Source organism: Bufo gargarizans, chromosome 9 (assembly GCF_014858855.1).
Source record: "Bufo gargarizans isolate SCDJY-AF-19 chromosome 9, ASM1485885v1, whole genome shotgun sequence".
Taxonomy (NCBI): domain Eukaryota; kingdom Metazoa; phylum Chordata; class Amphibia; order Anura; family Bufonidae; genus Bufo; species Bufo gargarizans.
Window position 1 is genome coordinate 178,229,658 of NC_058088.1, and position 20,436 is coordinate 178,250,093.

Below are 20,436 nucleotides of genomic sequence, written 5' to 3' on the forward strand. Positions count from 1 at the left end.
GGAAATCTGCCACGTAATACAACACCTGCTAAGTAGACGAGACTTTCGGAATCTCATGGACACGGTGCAGACGTTTTCTGTGCAAAAACTGACCTGCGGTGTGGATTTTGAAATCCATAGCAAATCAATTGTATGTGCGGATATTCAGTGCAAAGCAAAAGATGAGACCCGGGCCAAATCCATGACTAAAGCCACGAGTACATTTTGAGGATTTTAGTGTGAAAACCACTTTAAGGAAAATCTGGTATCTGCTTTGACGGATCTGGTAAAGAGAAGGACATCATGTCACATACAGCGGGAGGGAGGCGGAGGTCGGGACTCAGAGTCTGACTACTCCCTACTGATGAAATGACACGAGTCCCCCCTCTTCACCGCCAGTTCTTTAACAAACCAAAAAATTCACACATTTTTCCTGGATATGAGGCTATCAATGGAAATCCAGTTCTTGACTCCCGGTACCTAATTTAATGACTGTGTCTGTCCATGCTGACAACCATATAACAGGACTGAAATAAAAACACACAATATCAATAATACACCATGAATTCAAGGACTATCTAACATACACAGCTACTCATCTTATGGCTCAGGGCCCAAACCACTAGACAATGAGCCAATTTCATGTAAGTCACAGCTCGGATGTATACAATTATTGTAATATTCACAGTACAATTGCACTGTGCTGTCTTAGAGGCACCTTTGTAGATGGTCTACAAAGTATGGTGAGTATTGGGACACTAACCCGACTTCCCTTCGGTCCTGAAGCTCCTATCGGTCCTGGTAATCCCTGGAGAAAAGACATAAAAAGACAGAGGAAAACATATTCAGAACTGTCCCAGAGTACCAGCAGCCAGCCACATAATAATCAATAAGAAAAGCAGTCAGAGACCATCCTTTACTGCATCTCATTTCCAGTCAAAATGGCCAATAAGTTCAAACCTACCCTCAAAAATGAAGTGGTGTTTCACATGTCTACCCTTAATCTTATTATGGCTTCCATTCTTGTAGGGAGACTAGCCTTTGGGTTTTTCAAAGTGATCCAAAAGGATATTTTTCAAAGCTTCTTGTAAGGACTTGTAAACTTTTGTGTTAGAATTTGGAGCCATTTTCCATTTCTCAAGATTCAAATAATCCCAAATAAACTCATTGACAAAAAAATAAAATAAAAATACCGCACCAAGAACTTTCTATGTGTGAATATAATGATGATATATGCAAGTGGTTATAAGGAGAAATTTATTTCTGTATACAATATAAGATACGGCCTCCAGCCTGGAATCAAGATGAGATACGGCCTCCAGCCTGGAATCAAGATGAGATACGGCCTCCAGCCTGGAATCAAGATGAGATACGGCCTCCAGCCTGGAATCAAGATGAGATACGGCCTCCAGCCTGGAATCAAGATGAGATACGGCCTCCAGCCTGGAATCAAGATGAGATACGGCCTCCAGCCTGGAATCAAGATGAGATACGGCCTCCAGCCTGGAATCAAGATGAGATACGGCCTCCAGCCTGGAATCAAGATGAGATACGGCCTCCAGCCTGGAATCAAGATGAGATACGGCCTCCAGCCTGGAATCAAGATGAGATACGGCCTCCAGCCTGGAATCAAGATGAGATACGGCCTCCAGCCTGGAATCAAGATGAGATACGGCCTCCAGCCTGGAATCAAGATGAGATACGGCCTCCAGCCTGGAATCAAGATGAGATACGGCCTCCAGCCTGGAATCAAGATGAGATACGGCCTCCAGCCTGGAATCAAGATGAGATACGGCCTCCAGCCTGGAATCAAGATGAGATACGGCCTCCAGCCTGGAATCAAGATGAGATACGGCCTCCAGCCTGGAATCAAGATGAGATACGGCCTCCAGCCTGGAATCAAGATGAGATACGGCCTCCAGCCTGGAATCAGAATGAGATACGGCCTCCAGCCTGGAATCAGAATGAGATACGACCTCCAGCCTGGAATCAGGATGAGATACGGCCTCCAGCCTGGAATCAGGATGAGATACGGCCTCCAGCCTGGAATCAGGATGAGATACGGCCTCCAGCCTGGAATCAAGATGAGATACGGCCTCCAGCCTGGAATCAAGATGAGATACGGCCTCTAGTCTGGATACAAGATGAGAAACGGCCTCTAGTCTGGATACAAGATGAGAAACGGCCTCTAGTCTGGATACAAGATGAGATACGGCCTCTAGTCTGGATACAAGATGAGATACGGCCTCCAGCCTGGAATCAAGATGAGATACGGCCTCCAGCCTGGAATCAAGATGAGATACGGCCTCCAGCCTGGAATCAAGATGAGATACGGCCTCCAGCCTGGAATCAAGATGAGATACGGCCTCCAGCCTGGAATCAAGATGAGATACGGCCTCCAGCCTGGAATCAAGATGAGATACGGCCTCCAGCCTGGAATCAAGATGAGATACGGCCTCCAGCCTGGAATCAAGATGAGATACGGCCTCCAGCCTGGAATCAAGATGAGATACGGCCTCCAGCCTGGAATCAAGATGAGATACGGCCTCCAGCCTGGAATCAAGATGAGATACGGCCTCCAGCCTGGAATCAAGATGAGATACGGCCTCCAGCCTGGAATCAAGATGAGATACGGCCTCCAGCCTGGAATCAAGATGAGATACGGCCTCCAGCCTGGAATCAAGATGAGATACGGCCTCCAGCCTGGAATCAAGATGAGATACGGCCTCCAGCCTGGAATCAAGATGAGATACGGCCTCCAGCCTGGAATCAAGATGAGATACGGCCTCCAGCCTGGAATCAGAATGAGATACGGCCTCCAGCCTGGAATCAGAATGAGATACGGCCTCCAGCCTGGAATCAGAATGAGATACGGCCTCCAGCCTGGAATCAGGATGAGATACGGCCTCCAGCCTGGAATCAGGATGAGATACGGCCTCCAGCCTGGAATCAGGATGAGATACGGCCTCCAGCCTGGAATCAAGATGAGATACGGCCTCTAGTCTGGATACAAGATGAGAAACGGCCTCTAGTCTGGATACAAGATGAGAAACGGCCTCTAGTCTGGATACAAGATGAGATATGGCCTCTAGTCTGGATACAAGATGAGATACGGCCTCTAGTCTGGATACAAGATGAGATACGGCCTCTAGTCTGGATACAAGATGAGATACGGCCTCCAGCCTGGAATCAAGATGAGATACGGCCTCCAGCCTGGAATCAAGATGAGATACGGCCTCCAGCCTGGAATCAAGATGAGATACGGCCTCCAGCCTGGAATCAAGATGAGATACGGCCTCCAGCCTGGAATCAAGATGAGATACGGCCTCCAGCCTGGAATCAAGATGAGATACGGCCTCCAGCCTGGAATCAAGATGAGATACGGCCTCCAGCCTGGAATCAAGATGAGATACGGCCTCCAGCCTGGAATCAAGATGAGATACGGCCTCCAGCCTGGAATCAAGATGAGATACGGCCTCCAGCCTGGAATCAAGATGAGATACGGCCTCCAGCCTGGAATCAAGATGAGATACGGCCTCCAGCCTGGAATCAAGATGAGATACGGCCTCCAGCCTGGAATCAAGATGAGATACGGCCTCCAGCCTGGAATCAAGATGAGATACGGCCTCTAGCCTGGATACAAGGTGAGATACGGCCTCTAGCCTGGATACAAGATGAGATACGGCCTCTAGTCTGGATACAAGATGAGATACGGCCTCTAGTCTGGATACAAGATGAGATACGGCCTCTAGTCTGGATACAAGATGAGATACGGCCTCTAGTCTGGATACAAGATGAGATACGGCCTCTAGTCTGGATACAAGATGAGATACGGCCTCCAGCCTGGAATCAAGATGAGATACGGCCTCCAGCCTGGAATCAAGATGAGATACGGCTTCCAGCCTGGAATCAAGATGAGAAACGGCCTCTAGTCTGGATACAAGATGAGATACGGCCTCCAGCCTGGAATCAAGATGAGATACGGCCTCCAGCCTGGAATCAAGATGAGATACGGCCTCCAGCCTGGAATCAAGATGAGATACGGCTTCCAGCCTGGAATCAAGATGAGAAACGGCCTCTAGTCTGGATACAAGATGAGATACGGCCTCTAGTCTGGATACAAGATGAGAAACGGCCTCTAGTCTGGATACAAGATGAGATACGGCCTCTAGCCTGGATACAAGATGAGATACGGCCTCTAGCCTGGATACAAGATGAGATATTGTTGGGCATGGAGGCATTCAGGTTCTATATGGTAGCCGGTGGCACATTTGCTCACAGATTTTACAGCTGGGCCTGTAGATCCTGGACACTTGTAGGTTGCTGAAGCACGAATCACACCTGGTCCCAAAGATGTTCGATTGGTGATAAACTAGGTGACCGGGCAGCCAAGAAAGTGCTGTAATCTGGAGGAGACATTATTGGAAGCCCTGCTATGAGAGGAACCCATGTGGCGGCAGGATGTCCTGCACATATCACAGAGCTGTCAGTGTCCCTGGTATCACTACTAGGGGTGACCGACTGTCAGTAGTTGGGGCAGTGTGTCACTCCACAGCAGAACAGGGATATTTTTATTGCAATAAACTGCATTGATCAGAAGCCTTGTCGTTGGCTGCCATCAATTGATACCATCTGACATGCGATCCTGGCCAGGGGGGCAGTTAGTCACGGGTGTCTTGAGCTTTATCCGGTGACTCCCCCCCTGTGAAGTGAGTACTCTAACTCTCAGAATCACAAACCTCCTTTTAGGAGATTATTCTGTTGCATCACCATCCTCCGGTTTAAGGGGGCACTACCTACCACTCACGTCCTGTTGGATCCATTTAGTTGCTTTGGAACCACCAGACTAGGTTCACCCATTACTGGTATTACTCCACAGCAGAGGCAGGATTGAATTGCTCACCACGAGACCTCCATACTTGAACCTGACGATCGTGGGATCCCAAATAGAACCTGGATTTTGTTCCGGTCCATAGCAGTCCAGGATTCTTCATCATGACACCACTGAAAACGAAGGCAACAGTGGCTGGCTGTGAATGGCAGTGACACCAAATTTCCTTCTGCTAAGTGCCTAAAATTGGACTGGGCAGAGACAGTAGTGTGTAATGGATAGGCCATCTATGCCCTCATGTAACCATTTGTCATGGACGTTCCCGCGACAGGTGGCAGGAGATCTGTCAGACTGGCATTTGATTTGACATGTTTTCCGTTTGGATCAAATGATGTCTGTGTTGTTTCTGGTGCTTTCCACACCTTCTTTCCCCAGGTGTAGCTATTAGGGTAATTTAACCTTCTCTATTTATAGTTGCTTCTCCCACAATGCTGTGCGGTTTATAGCTTCTGTTTGAACCTCTGGATAGATTCGGGTTGGATCTCGTCTGAGGAGTTCCTGGTGCTTCCATTGCTCCTTTTGAAGTTAAGTCTTTCCTTTCCCTTTTGTATTTTGTTTGGGTTCTGTGTGTTGCATTTCCCTATTTTTTTCAATTAGGACTGAAGTAGACTCCTGTTCGTCCTTCCTTTTGGAGGAACAGGTAGTCTCGTCCCTGCCATTAGTACCAGGGTCCTATAGGGCTTGATAGGACTCTAGGTATTCCTGCGTATGAACTCACCTATCTTTGGGGTCTGTTCATACTGGTAGTAAGTCAGGATTTTGGTTAGGGTTTTCACTAGGAGGTGTCCATTTTCCTTCCCTAGTTCTCAGGCCCGATTCCCTGTTCCCCCTTCACTCCTATGATCAGTGTGGTGTTTCCCTCCCACACCGAAGCGTGACACCATTGTTCCCAACACCTTCTAACAGCGAGATCAGAACAGTCTAGATGGCGGGCAATTTGTAGAAACGGCAATCCTGCTTCTCCCAGTCCAATGATGTCCCCCCTCCCCCACAAAAGTCTGTCAACTGGGCAAAATGTCTTCGAGAGTCTTGTAGCGGCATGTCTAGCAGTCAACAATCTCTCACCAAGAGGTACACTACCCAAAAGTAGCCTCTGCGAGCCTTTTTATAGGGCAGTAGAGGAAGAAAACTTTACGCCTTCTTGTGACAAGACCCAATGTCTAATCGGACCTCACCTGTAATCATTTACTTATCTGCCTGAGGGATAACTGCATGCAGAGTTTTGCAGCAATCCAACATTTCTATCTGGGTGCGGTATTTTTTTTGTCAATGAGGGTACATTCATTGATGTTGAAATCTGGGGTCACGGGGCTTCAATTAAAAACAAATCACCATCTTCAGATGTTATTTCCAAACTTGCACTTGGCCCCTTTAATTAGGCTACTTTCACACTTGCGTTTGGTGCGGATCCGTCATGGATCTTCACAGACGGATCCGTTCAGATAATACAACCGCATGCATCTGTTCAGAACAGATCCGTTTGTATTATCTTGAACATAGCCAAGACGGATCCGTCTTGAACACCATTGAAAGTCAATGGAGGACGGATCCGTTTTCTATTGTGCCAGATTGTGTCATAGAAAACGGATCCGTCCCCATTGACTTACATTTTGTGTCAGGACGGATCCGTTTGGCTCAGTTTCGTCAGACGGACAGCAAAAACGCGGCAAGCAGTGTTTTGGTGTCCGCCTCCAAAGCGAAATGGAGACGGAACGGAGGCAAACTGATGCATTCTGAGCAGATCCTTTTCCATTCAGAATGCATTAGGGCAAAACTGACTCGTTTTGGACCGCTTGTGAGAGCCCATGACGGATCTCCGAAACGGAAACCACAACGCCAGTGTGAAAGTAGACCTAGATGTGGAAATGTTGAGTTCCCCCTTTCATTGTGCAAACAGATTACCAAGAGAAGAGAAAATACAGACCGAATATTATCCTCAATATTGAAGCATTTTAGGCAGTTTTCAGATCACTAGATTTCCTTTTTTTTTGAGATATTGAGAAATCAATAACTTGCATTTAATGGTCATTCCTTTACATAGAAGATGAGCATATATCTAGTTGACACAGAAGAGAAATGAGATACCTTGAGATGCACCATATCCAGTCTGGCCAAAGCCACAATGTACTATTTATATGTTCTGTATTGTCTCTTAAAGGGGTTGTCCAGAATTAATAAAATATTGCTCCTTTATTCCAAAAATGACCCCACTCTGTCCACGGGTTGTGCCTGGTATTGCAGCTCCAGTGGATGGGACTGAGCTGCAACACTACACACAACCCATTGATAAGTGCGGGGCTGTTTTTAGAATAAAGAAGCCATCTACTCTTCTTTACACTTATCCCCTCACCCCGAGGATAGGGGATAGATATCTGATCGCTGAATGTCTGACAGCTGGGATCCTCAGCGATCACCAGAGTTAACGAGCAGTAGTAGACATACGTGGCCACCACTACATTCACTTCTATGAGACTGTCAGAGATAGGGCGGTCCATTCAACATAAATGAATGGAGTACTGGTCATGCATGTGCATGGAGACTCCAGGACCTCTGGTCTGGTGATCGCTGGGGGTCCCAGCAGTTAGACCTTCAGCAATCAGATACTTATCCTCTATTCACAGGATAAGGGCTAAGTGTTCATCATGGGGATGCTGCGGGGGAGTGAAAATGGACCGTGATATAGTAGCGCCATCAAGATATAGTCTTAAAAATGGGAACCCCATAGCAAAGATAAAAAATTAGGCCTTTTCCGGGTGCTGTCTGACCCTAACGCAATGCAATCCAATTTTAATGCAAGACCACTTCTCTTACTGGTTGGCACCCGAGGAGACCATAATCCCATTGCCAGCTCTCACCACCGTAGGAAACTAACGGAGTGGCTGCCGGGCCTGGTCTGAGAGCTCAATCTTGACTGGCCACAGGCGTGGGGGTGGCAAAGAAGTTGCTGGGGAAGGAAGGGGCCCCCTTTCAAAAATTTGCTGTGGGACCCAGTCAGTTGTAGTTACGCCACTGAATGTACATGATGATGATTTTTATCGCAGTGCCGTCAAACAGTGCAACTGGACTGTAGGTCGGCAAAAATGAGACCCACGTTGAGAATACCATAGGAATGCACACCAGTCCTCATACCAAAGATCCTGTGTATTCAGCGGGTCAGAGTGCTGGTCATGTAGTATCGGGGAAGGGGGGGGTGATAACAAATAAAGCACTCAGTAAGAAAAGTCATGGCACTGCTAATAACCCGAGGTTCATTACTATGTGTCCAAGATTTAAAAAAAGCACAGAAAGGAACTTCTTGTCCTGATTCCGGCCCATCGGTCATATGACATGTACTGATACACTATAGGTATGGGTACAACTAACCCTGAACCGGCTGCAATGCTGGAATCTCTGCTCCGACCCAAGTCAGTCTGCTCTTGTATGAAATCTGAAATATTCTGCTTTGGAGCCTATCCAGTGAGAGATACAATGTAATCTGCAGAGACACATAGATATCCTGTCTGAGCTCTGCTTCATGGGGACATCTGTTTCTGTTTCATATGGAAATGCAAAAATGACTAAATCGTGACCACCAGGCTGCTCTGTAAGGTGGCCATATTTAAAAAACCCTATTCTGGGTTTAAAATCCGGACTTCTAGGGTGATCCACGTTGAATTCAGTAAGACCACAGGAGTCGGACCCTTAGTACAAACGCTACTTCATGTGAACATGGCGACGGGCTAAACCGTGTACCGTCACATCTGGTCTCAAAGGTGCGGTTCTGCTCAGAACGGGATTCTGTCTAATGAGGATTCGCTCTCCGTGTACTCACAATTCTTTTACAGATCTAACAAGATCACACAAAAAGGTTCCTTTAACGTTTGAATTTAAATCCCCATATGGTGGCTCGGTGGTTAGCATTGGTGCTTTGAAGCGATGGGGTCCCGAGTGCGAATCCGACCACAGACAAGATGGAGTTTGTATGGTCCCTACGTGTTTTCGTGGGTTTCCTCCCACACTCCAAAAATATATAAATAGGCAAAATTGGCTTCCTACACAACTGACTCTAGTGCGTGTTGGGGCAGCCAAAGACTTTCCAGGGGGTCACCCCAACTGCACCGAGTCCCTGTGAGAAAAGTGCATTACACGTCTTTGTATTCCTATCTCCGTCAATCATGGTTGAGGTTGGAATACCCGCCAAATGCAGAGGCAATTTAAAACCAAATGTACACAAGAGAAAGGCATTAAAGGGGCTGTCCCATTTATTCAAGGCTTATCCCTTAGGCCCCTTTTCACACGAGCGAGTTTTCCGCGCGGGTGCAATACGTGACGTGAACGCATAGCACCCGCACTGAATCCTGACCCATTCATTTCAATGGGTCTGTGTACAGGAGCGTATTTTTTTTTTTACGCATCAGTTCTGCGTTGCGTGAAAAACGCAGCATGTTCTATATTCTGCGTTTTTCACGCAGCCCTGGCCCCATAGAAGTGAATGGGGCTTCAGTGAAAAATGCATCGCATCTGCAAGCAAGTGCGGGTGCGATGCGTTTTTCACTGATGGTTGCTAGGAGATGTTGTTTGTAAACCTTCAGTTTTTTATCACGAGTGTGAAAAACGCATTGCACCCGCGCGGAAAAAACTTAACAACTGAACGCAATCGCAGACAAAACGGACAACTTGCTTGCAAAATGGTGCGAGTTTCACTGAACGCATCCGGACCTAATCCGTCACGCTCGTGTGAAAGAGGCCTAATACTAGACTTATGGAGAAGAGAGGGGTTATCTCTAGAAGTAAGCAGACACCTTTTTATCATCCGATATACCCCTTTTAATGCCATATGGTGCACAGTGGCCAAAAAAGTGTCCTTTTTGGCTTCAGTCATGCTGGTATGCCTCTGTAATCTGTCTGCATACCTTAGGCCTCTTTCACACGGGCGTGACGGATCGGCTCCGGATGCGTTCAGGGAAACTCGCACCATTTTGCAAGCAAGTTCAGTCAGTTTTGTCTGCGATTGCATTCAGTTGTTCAGTTTCTTCCGCGCAGGTGCAATGCGTTTTGATGCGTTTTTCACACGCGTGATAAAAAAACGGAATGTTTACAAACAACATCTCCTAGCAACCATCAGTGAAAAACGCATCGCATCTGCTAGCGGATGCAATGCGTTTTTCACTGAAGCCCCATTCACTTCTATGAGGCCAGGGCTGCGTGAAAAACGCTGAATATACAACAAGCTGCGTTTTTTCACGCAACGCAGAACTGATGCGTGAAAAAAAAATATATATGAATGGGTCAGGATTCAGTGCGGGTGCTATGCGTTCACGTCACGCATTGCACCCACGCGGAAAACTTGCTCATGTTAGAGGGGCCTTATTGTATGTGTCTGATTGGCAGGGGTCCGACTGCTGGGATGTGGGCACTTGTTGCCCCATTTCAATGGAGGGGCAGACATACATGCACGCTGCCTTTCCACCCCAATTGGGCTACTGCTTATACTTGGCTCTCTCAAGCTGAATGGAGCGGAGGGCGAGTATGCATGTCCGCTGCTCTATTCAAATGGAAGAACACAGCCCCCAATCTCGTTGTTCCCGGACCCCTGCCGATCCCGTTTATAAGGAATATGTTGTTTGAATGAGACAATCTCTTTAATCTGAAACATATTTAAAATAAAATAATATATATATATATTTATTTTAAGACTGACTTTTTTTATACACATGTACTAAGCTACCTGCATATCCACCAATCCCCCCCGAACCCTGCAGAGATAACCTGCTCACAGCATGGTAAGATTTACTGCACCTGCCTGCCAGGATAACCTTTGGCCCCTGGACTTCCTTCAGGTCCGTGTTCTCCCTGCAAGAGAAATGAACGGCAACGTCATGAAAATGCACTAATTAATTCGATTGCCCCCTTAACCCTCTGCAAGCCAGAAAACCTGGAGCGCCCATCCTCGTGCCTAACCAAATAGCAAAATGAGACGAGTTGCTCTGGGGGTGTCAGTGGAATCTTTATCTGTAACATATGGAAGGATTTGGGACCTTCGCCCGTTGCCAAGATGCTTTAAAGAGTCAATGGCCTCTCTTAAAACAACCCTACTATTCATTTCCATCCCTGCGCAGCCCAACTTATCCAAACATGAAGTAAGGAGGAAGGGGGAAGGGGGGGGGGGAGAGCGCAGGGAACAAGGGGGTTACAGTGTGCGCCGTAATCCTGTCACTGCCCAGCAGAGCTGGAAGGGTTAATGCACGGATTAGGCACTGCGCTGGCGATTTCCACTAACGTCACGTTAAAACACACACATTTATTTTGTATAACGCTGAAAACTATCCCTGGCTGTCATTTTCAGAGTCCTCCAGAGACCGGATAGACGGACTCCTGCGAGGGGAGCAGCAGCTGGAATACTGGGGCCACTCATGGCAGAGCAGGTAGTAAAAGAGACAGCAGCTCTGCGTGGGATTAGGGAGCATACATCACCATTATATGGCCTGGACGCTGTAAATTACCAAAACTATATGATCTCAAACCCGCATCCTTTTGGACCTCCTCAATGTTTTCCTCCTGACTTGCTCGTATGTTACTTCATCGTCACCTGTACTCAATAGTGGACACATAAATGTCATTCATAAGGACGGCGATCATCTTACCGGTTCACCAGGAAGACCTTGCGGTCCGGGATAACCCTTCTGTCCCTAAAAAAAAGAAGCAAAGTCCCATGAGTAGTCAATAGGCATACACATAAAGTCATACAGAGATTGTAGACCAGCCATCTCCAACCACATTACTGCATGGAAAGGTCTCCAGCTCCTGGGGATCCCCAAATGTTGTGGGATAAAATCTCTTTAAGGTAACCTGCACACGGGCACGGCTAGACGTGCAGAAATTCCGCATGTGCATTTCCATAGCAAATCCGCAGGCTGTGTGTGGTATCGTAGCTCAGCCCCGATGGAGCCTTGCTGCAATACAAGACACATCCATATCTGCCAACTTTGGAAAAGATAGGGAGACCTCCTGGACCCTGCAGAAGCATCCCGTTACCTCTCAGAAGGCAACCCTGTCCTCGGGCTCAGTTCTGGTGTCCAAGCACACACTTTAGAGGTGTTGCCGTATTATGAAAAGGGCGTGTGGCCCATTCGGAACAGGTTGTGGCTTGAGAAAAGGAGTGCGGAGAAGACCAGGATGAAGCTTTAGAAAAGCTGGCTAGTATGGACACAATCCATGGACCTGTGTGGTGCTCGAAGAAAACTGCAAAGGTTTTCTTATGCTGGACAGTCCCTTTAAGGCAGGCATGCTCAACCTGCGGCCCTCCAGCTGTTGCAAAACTACAACTCCCAGCATGCCTGAACAGCTTACAGCAGGGCATTGTGGGAGTTGTAGTTTTACAACAGCTGGAGGGCCGCAGGTTGAGCATGCCTGCTTTTACCCTGCTTTCACACCTGAGCGTTTCTCAAACGCGCGTTTTACACGTGTTTTTGTCGCGCGTTTTTTGCAATAGTAAACGCGCATTTGTGTGATTGACTGCAGTGTCCTATGGCCACAAACGCGCGTCAAAACGCCCCAAAGAAGCTCAAGAACTTGATTATGCGTCGGGCGTTTTACAGCGCGATCGTACGCGCTGTAAAACGCCCAGGTGAGAACCATTCCCATAGGGAAGCATTGGTTTTCATGTGTTGAGCGTTTTACAGCGCGTTTGAACGAGCTGTAAAACGCTCAGGTGTGAACTTAGGGTAAGGGTATGAAATGAGGGTGGCACCTGTGCCAGTAGCTCCTGATCAGGAAAGGTCAGCCATCTTGAAATCTGGACTGATATGTATATGCAGATTCCACCTATAAATACTTCGGTATACTCGGTCCCCATATCTAAACTCTATAACAGAGCAAAGAATCACTACGCAGAGCATCTCTTCCTCTGTGCAGAAAATTTTTTCACCTGGAGAGGTATCAAAATGAAAGGCTTAAAAAGGTTTTCCAAGATTTTATAACCGATATATTCTCTGGATAGGTCATCAGTATCTGATCGGTGGGGGATCCGACACCCAGGACTCCCACCGATCAGCTGTTTGAGAGGGCACCAGCGCTCCTATGAGCGCCGCTGCCTTCTCCGTGATTACCAAGCACAGCGCCGTACGAATGGTGGCTGTGCTTGGTATCGCAGCTCAGTCCCATTCAAGTCTATGTGGCCACGCGACTGGTGAACGTGTCATCGCTGGCCTAGGGAAAGCAAGGAGAAGGCCGCGGCGCTCACAGCAGCACTGGTGGCTTCTCAAAGAACTTATTGGCAGGGTCCCGGGTGTCAGACCCCACCAATCAGATACTGACTACCGATCCAGAGGATAGGTCATCCGTTACAACCCCTGTACACTAGTGCAGATTTTAAAACAGAGAATCTGTGCAGTTTATTTTGTCTATTTCTATGAGTTTTTGCACCAGATCTGCACCAAAAACCGCATGTGTTATTTGCAGTTTTTGGTGAGGATCTGATGCAGATTTTCCACAGATCACTTTGCATTGAAAAGGGTAAAAAGCGCACAAACACTTGAGATGCTGAAGATTTCTAAATCTACCCCTCAATTTGCACACAGAAGAAATAAAGCAAAGCGTACATGAGATTTGTTTAATCTCGGACTTTGCTGGCACTGTGTTACGCCGTGTCTTTTCCGTGCATAATCCACAACGTGTGCAGTTATCCTTAAGGTCCATCATGATATCCATGTTTTTCTTAATATTACTGGATCCAAGCAGAGACTGATCTTTTTATTAGGGTAACTGCTCACGTTGCGGATTACGCATGGATTTCTATGACCCGTGCAGGTAGCATTGGTATAGAGGGGGAACCCCTGGCAATCAGCGGGTCCACGCTCAGTCTGGATGCTGTCCGTTGTAAAAATGGACGGCATCTTAATGGAATCATTGATCGAGGGACATAAGCCTTGAGGGATGGTTTGGGGGTCAATAGCACATTATGTTTTTTAAATCACAGCCCACTCTGGCCTTGACTGCTGCTTTTCCCACACAAAATGAAAAACCAAAAAATGGCCAATTTAGGGCCCCTTAGGATCATTTCACAAGTACTCAATTCGGTCAGTGGACCGACAAAAATCCCGGTAGGGGTCCTAAACTAAATAACTTTATTGTAACATGGATAATCCTGTAGGTCTTTAGATTTTAGATGTGTTACAATAAAGTTATTTGGTTTAGGACCCCTACAGGGATTTTTGTCGGTCCACTGACCGAATGGAGTACTTGTTTCCCACACAAATGTACATTTATTTTAAATTTTTTTCATTTGGAGCTTTAAAAAAAAAAAAATGCACGTGCAATGTGTGTTGGCGTTTTTGCAAAAACACTATGGCAAAACACAGTAAATGGGAAAATACGCCTCAAAAACACAATACAAAAAACAAAATACTAAGCAAATCCGGTGTTTTTTTTTTTTTTTAGCTTTTTTTGGCCCTAAGGCTCCATTCACACGTCCGTGTGTGTTTTTCGGATCCACAAAACACGGACACCGGCAATGTGGACCGCGAATCGCCGGCACTTAAAGGGAACCTGTCACCGGGATTTTGTGTATAGAGCTGAGGACATGGGTGGCTAGATGGCCACTAGCACATCCGCAATACCCAGTCCCCATAGCTCTGTGTGCTTTTATTGTGTAAAAAAAGCTATTTGATACATATGCAAATTAACCTGAGATGAGTCCTGTCCCTGACTCATCTCACGTACAGGACTCATCTCAGGTTAATTTGCATATGTATCAAATGTTTTTTTTTTACACAATAAAAGCACACAGAGCTATAGGGACTGGGTATTGCGGATGTGCTAGCGGCCATCTAGCAACCCATGTCCTCAGCTCTATACACAAAATCCCGGTGACAGGTTCCCTTAAATAGAAAATGCCTAATCTTGTCCGCAATTGCGGACAATAATAGGATATGTTCTATTTTTTTCGGGATCTAAATCGGATCCGGGCAGCACATCGTGCGGCCCCATGCAGATGAATGGGTCCGCAATTCCATTCCGCAAAATGCGCAACAGAATTGCGGACATGTGAATGGAGCCTTAAAGGACACAAAACACAACTGTCTTGCAGGGTACCTACACACAATTTAGCCTAATATTCACACATCCGTGAATAAGATGGTCAGTGACAAGATGGTCAGCGGTTCACCGGCAAAGAACTCTGTAAAGGATCCGTGTTTGGTCAGGGTATCCGTTTTTTGCCCGACGTGTGTCATCTGTATTCCACAGACACTGCCCAGATGAAAATTTCCATGAATAATCACTGGCAGAACACTGATGCTACCCACGTGGTGTCTGTGGTTTTGCATGAGACCTGGGCGTCGTTGGGGGCACAAAGACCGGCGTAAAACACTGGTCTTTGTAAATGACCCCTTGTGTGTACGCCGTTTCCCATAGACTTTCAGCTAACATCTGGAGCTAGTGTATTTACTTCAAAAAAATGTTGGCGTAAAAACATCACTGACCACTAGAATCAACACTAAAAATCGATGTGTGAACCCACCATAACACTGCTGCTAGGAAGAAGCAGTTGTAGGATTTTTGTTTTATCTGTCCGCCCTGGACATGAAGACATAGCATCAGCTCCGGCCAAGTAGGTGAATGCTTAGAATTTTTTAAATATATGTGAAGTTCAGCTCGAAGTTCACTTCCATGTGCTTATATGAAAGTAAAAAATACCATCACAAGGGAGCACAATCATAAGATCCATACAACTTGCACCAGCTTTAATCAAAGGTATACATAAAGCGAAGCAGAACTGGACACATAGAGAACACATACGTCTGCCCACCTCTGACCACGCAGAGATTTCCTGGCTGCCACAGTGAAGATCTAATGCTGAGCACCACTTATACAGAGCATACAAAGTCCATACAACCCGTCCTCTCCACGTCAGCCATTATCACAGTGACAGCACCTGCTTCTTCTCCAGGTTGGAGGCCTCCACATGGTAACAGCACCTGCTTCTTTCCCAGATTGGAGGCCTCCACAAGGTGACAGCACCTGCTTCCTCCCCACTATCGCAGGTTGAAGGCCTCCACTTGGGGACAGCACATGCTTCACCCCCCAGGTTAGAGGCCTCCACATGGTGACAGCACCTACTTCTTCCCCAGGTTGGAGGCCTCTACATGGTGACAGCACCTGCTTCTTCCCCAGGTTGGAGGCCTTCACATGGTGACAGCACCTACTTCTTCCCCAGGTTGGAGGCCTCAACATGGTGACAGCACCTGCTTCTTCCCCAGGTTAGAGGCCTCCACATGGTGACAGCACCTGCTTCTTCCCCAGGTTGGAGGCCTCCACATGGTGACAGCACCTGCTTCTTCCCCACTATCCCAGGTTGGAGGCCTCCACCTGCTTCATCATCAGGTTGGAGGCCTCCACATGGTGACAGCACCTACTTCTTCCCCAAGTTGGAGGCCTCAACATGGTGACAGCACCTGCTTCTTTCCCAGGTTGGAGGCCTCCACATAGTTAAAGCACCTGCTTCTTCCCCAGGTTGGAGGCCTCCACATGGTGACAGCACCTGCTTCTTCCCCACTATCGCAGGTTGGAGGCCTCAACATGGTGACAGCACCTGCTTCATCCCCAGGTTGGAGGCCTCCACATAGTGACAGCACCTGCTTCTTCCCCAGGTTGGAGGCCTCAACATTGTGACAGCACCTGCTTCTTCGCCAGGTTGGAGGCCTCCACATGGTGACAGCACCTGCTTCTTCCCCAGGCTGGAGGCCTCCACATCCCATCACACCTGATGTTGATGACACCTGTCAAATAACTCAAGGGTGGATTTACACATTGCTGTTTTGTTGTAAAAATAAATGCATACATAATAATAATAAATAATGTATTTTTTCCCACAATTGAAGTTTTTACAGGTGAATGCCACTGCGGTAAAAATGCATATTTTTGCAATGTGTTGTCACATGCTGCGTTTTCATGCCACCCCTGACACTGGGTAGTGATTGGAATCCAGTCAGGGCCTGGAGTAGATTTATCTTCAGCCGCACAGACTGTGCCTAATTTTTGACAAGGCACCTTGCCATAAACTAGGCGCATCCTCTGACAACGTAGGGGGTTTCAAACATGTTTTACGCCATCCTTGCCACTTGGAAGTGGCGGGGGTCGGGCTGGGGTTTCGGCCCTGACAAATTTACTGATTTTTATGCCTCGCGCGGTCAGGGGCTGGAGTAGGTTTCACTCCAGGGGCACAGACTGCCGGAGGTGCGCTTAATTTATGACGAGGCGCATGGTTCATCATAAATTAGGCGAATCCTCCTACAGTACGGGGGGGAAGGGGAAACAGGCGTAAAAAGGTGTAAACGACCCTCATTGTCCCTGGGCAGCAGATCGTACTGTCTAAACCAGGGAGGCCCAACATGCGGCCCTCCAGGTGTTATAAAACTACAACTCCCATCATGCCTAGAAAGCCTATCAGCCTACAGACGAGCATAGTGGGAGTTGTAGTTTTACAACAGCTGGAGAGCCGCAGGTTGGGCATCCCTGGTCTAAACAACGATCTGCTGCACTGGCAAGATGATTTCTATTGATCGCTTTTCCCCATCTTCACTGCTGATCTGGCACTTATTGGGTGCATCCACTTCGTTCCCCATAATCTGCCAGATCATCAGTACACGTAAAAGGACTCCTAGTTCTCGCTCCTCCTCAGGTGGATTTCCTCTTAAAGGGGTTGTCCCATCATGGACATGTGTACCTGCCCTCTATTCATTTCTATGGGAGCTTAAAATTGCTGTAAGCCCCATAGAAATGAATGGAGCGGTGGACGCTCTTGCGTTTCCCATTCATTTCAATGGGACTTTCGAAAATCTTCGGCACTCCAGAAGAAATGAATGGAGGTCGGCCACACATGCGCAGTGCATCTTCTGTCACTTAGTGGAATCGCACCTATCAGGAGGTGGGACCCGCACCTATCAGACATTGGGGGCACATCCTCGTGATATGTCCCCAATGTCCAAGATGGGACAACCCCTTTAAGTAAAAAAACTGTGGCAGATATAAAACTCCCTCTAAGGCTACCTGCGCACATTGTAGAATATGTGGAAAAAACGCAGCACACTTTACGGATTTTTCCGTGTGGAAATGTACCTGTCGTGCGAATTTCCAAATCTTCCGTGTGTCAATTATGTTTGTGGTTTTAGCTGTGGATTTTACCCTTTTCTAATGAAGGGGCGAAAGCTGCTGCAAAACCGCATCAAAATCAATTAGAAATTGCAGATTTTGGTGTGGATATGTTGCCGAAACGCACATAAATCTGCACGAAAATTTGTGTGGCTCTTAGGGTACTTTCACACTAGCGTTTTTGTTTTCTGGTACTGAGTTCCGTCCTCGGGGCTCAATAAAATCAGTTTTATCCTAATGCATTCTGAATGGAGAGCATTCTGTTCAGGATGCATCCGTTCAGTCCCTCTTACGTTTTTTGGACGGAGAAAATACCTCAGCATGCTGCAGTTTTCTCTCCGGGCAAAAATACTGATCACTTGCAGGCATTCATTTACATTGAAGTGTATTAGTGCCGGATCCGGCATTAAGTGTTCTGGCAAAACGGATCCGGCTGTCCGGTCTACGCATGCGCAGACCTTTAAAAATGCAAATAAAATTAATACCGGATTTGTTTTTTCCGGATGACACCGGAGAGATGGATCCGGTATTTCAATGCATCCGGATCCGTCTGACAAATGCCATCCGTTTGCGTCCGGACTGCCGGATCCGGCAGACAGTTCCGGCGACGGAACTGCCTGCTGGAATCCTCTGCCGCAAGTGTGAAAGTACCCATATGTGTGATCACCCGCATCGTGTGCAGGTGACCTTACAGTATATTTACACGACACACTTCTGACTACGGTCAAAAGTGCATTAAAAAAAAACACTAAAAACTGCTCCATATATGCAAGCCGCGTGGCTGAAAACCGTATCGCAAAACTGCAGCAATTTTACAGTGGATTTTTAAGCGCACGGTCAAAAACCTCCCATATAAATATTCCCTAAAGGTAAATTCACCCACGGCAGGTCTGTTACAGAAAAATCTACGACTGAAGTTGGCTCGTGCGTCTGAGCTTATCGTAAGGATGAGTCTGCACGCCACAGATTACTTCTGCTGCAAATCTGCCACAAAATCCGCATGTTACAAGCAGATTTGTAGCAGATTTCGCCCGATCGGTATGAAATCCGCCACAACTCCGCAGCAGAACAGACGTGGTGCGGATTAGAAAGTGTGATCTATGCCGTATGTAAGAAATACACAGGCTGCCAGACATTGGGAAGTTCACATCCATTAGGGAATTCTTCACTGATTGGGGATGATGTTTTTGGCTGGAGCAGAAAATACTGAGCACATGGTGGTTGCATTAAGGTTTTATTTGGAAGTTTATGTCATGCATGAGACAAAACAACGCAGACACATATATCCACCAGAGAATACTCAGGTGTAGATTTGGAGGCAGATTTTGGAGCAGTTTTGGATGCAGATTTCTGTGTAGATTACACCCCCCACTGAAATGAATTGAATGTCATTTACGATGGGCATTACGCCAGTTTTTTGCATGAAAAATGTTGCAAGATCCAACTTTGCTTCTTCTTTAAAGCCTGTGCGGCAAATTTTTTTCTTTTCTTTTTTAAACGGGCGTCCTTGCACCATGCTCGCCACTTTCGAGGAAGTGACGGGAGCCCGAAACAGGCATAAAAGCGTAGTGAAAACTACCCCCATCCGGGGCAAGAGTAGTTTTTACTCCAGCCGCGTGGACTGCCGGAGGTGCGCCTAATTTATGACAAGGCCTGAGCATCATCTGGGAGAAGTGTCTGACACACGGGCCGTGGTTCCCGGACTGAGCCTGGTCCTTATACATAGCTGAAGCAGAACCTCTCGGTTTCCCTCCAGCGTGGTACAGAAAACACCAGAGGGAAACTGAAGCTAGAACTAATTCTATCGTTATCTACGGGATTGTTCATATTCATCCTGTGCTGGATGTAAAAGAGTGGCGGGCGGAGAAATGCTGCATGCATTATTTTTCAGTCCAGCGCTATCAGTCTATAGACACGAGGAATAGCGCACTTCACATACATCAGTTGTGTCCGGCTCCCCCCAGCCTAAAAAACTTGAGATCTACTTTAGGTCAACTCATAAAAATGTCATCGACCCCTAACTTTGGCAATCTGTAGGATTGTATGAAATACTGCGTCACAGAGGCAATCTCTAATTCAAAGGCCTGAGCTCGAGATGAAAAGTCTAGACCTGCTTCAAGTAATCTCCTGGAAAGGTAGAGGCGCCACATTGTAGGTTCAAAAATGTCCCAATCTCCATCTCCTACACCTCAAATCATCCTCATCAATGAATCATAAAAGAAAACCAACTCACCTTTCGACCTAGGGACCCAGGAGCGCCCGTAAGCCCAGCCAATCCAGGGTCTCCCTAGAGAAAGGTAAAAGTAAGTACATCGAGTGGCAGGCAGAACAAGCAGATAACCTCGACGGAAAAGACTAGGTGGCTATCGATGCCAGCCTTCTGGCGTGATACATCGTGTTACTCTATTACACACGAGATTTATATGTCCCACAGGAAG

At 47.1% G+C, this 20,436-nt stretch overlaps 1 protein-coding gene across 1 annotated transcript in view; it reads right to left on the reverse strand.

Annotated features, from left to right (window-relative positions):
- COL27A1 (collagen type XXVII alpha 1 chain) overlaps positions 1 to 20,436 on the reverse strand; it is a 269,697-nt gene that overhangs the window by 188,160 nt on the left and 61,101 nt on the right. The window contains exons 7-10 of the mRNA XM_044305696.1: positions 20,232 to 20,285; positions 11,494 to 11,538; positions 10,649 to 10,702; positions 743 to 787 (exon numbers count right to left, since the gene is read on the reverse strand). Coding sequence (XP_044161631.1) covers positions 743 to 787; positions 10,649 to 10,702; positions 11,494 to 11,538; positions 20,232 to 20,285 — 198 coding nt within the window. The remainder of the gene's footprint in view (positions 1 to 742; positions 788 to 10,648; positions 10,703 to 11,493; positions 11,539 to 20,231; positions 20,286 to 20,436) is intronic.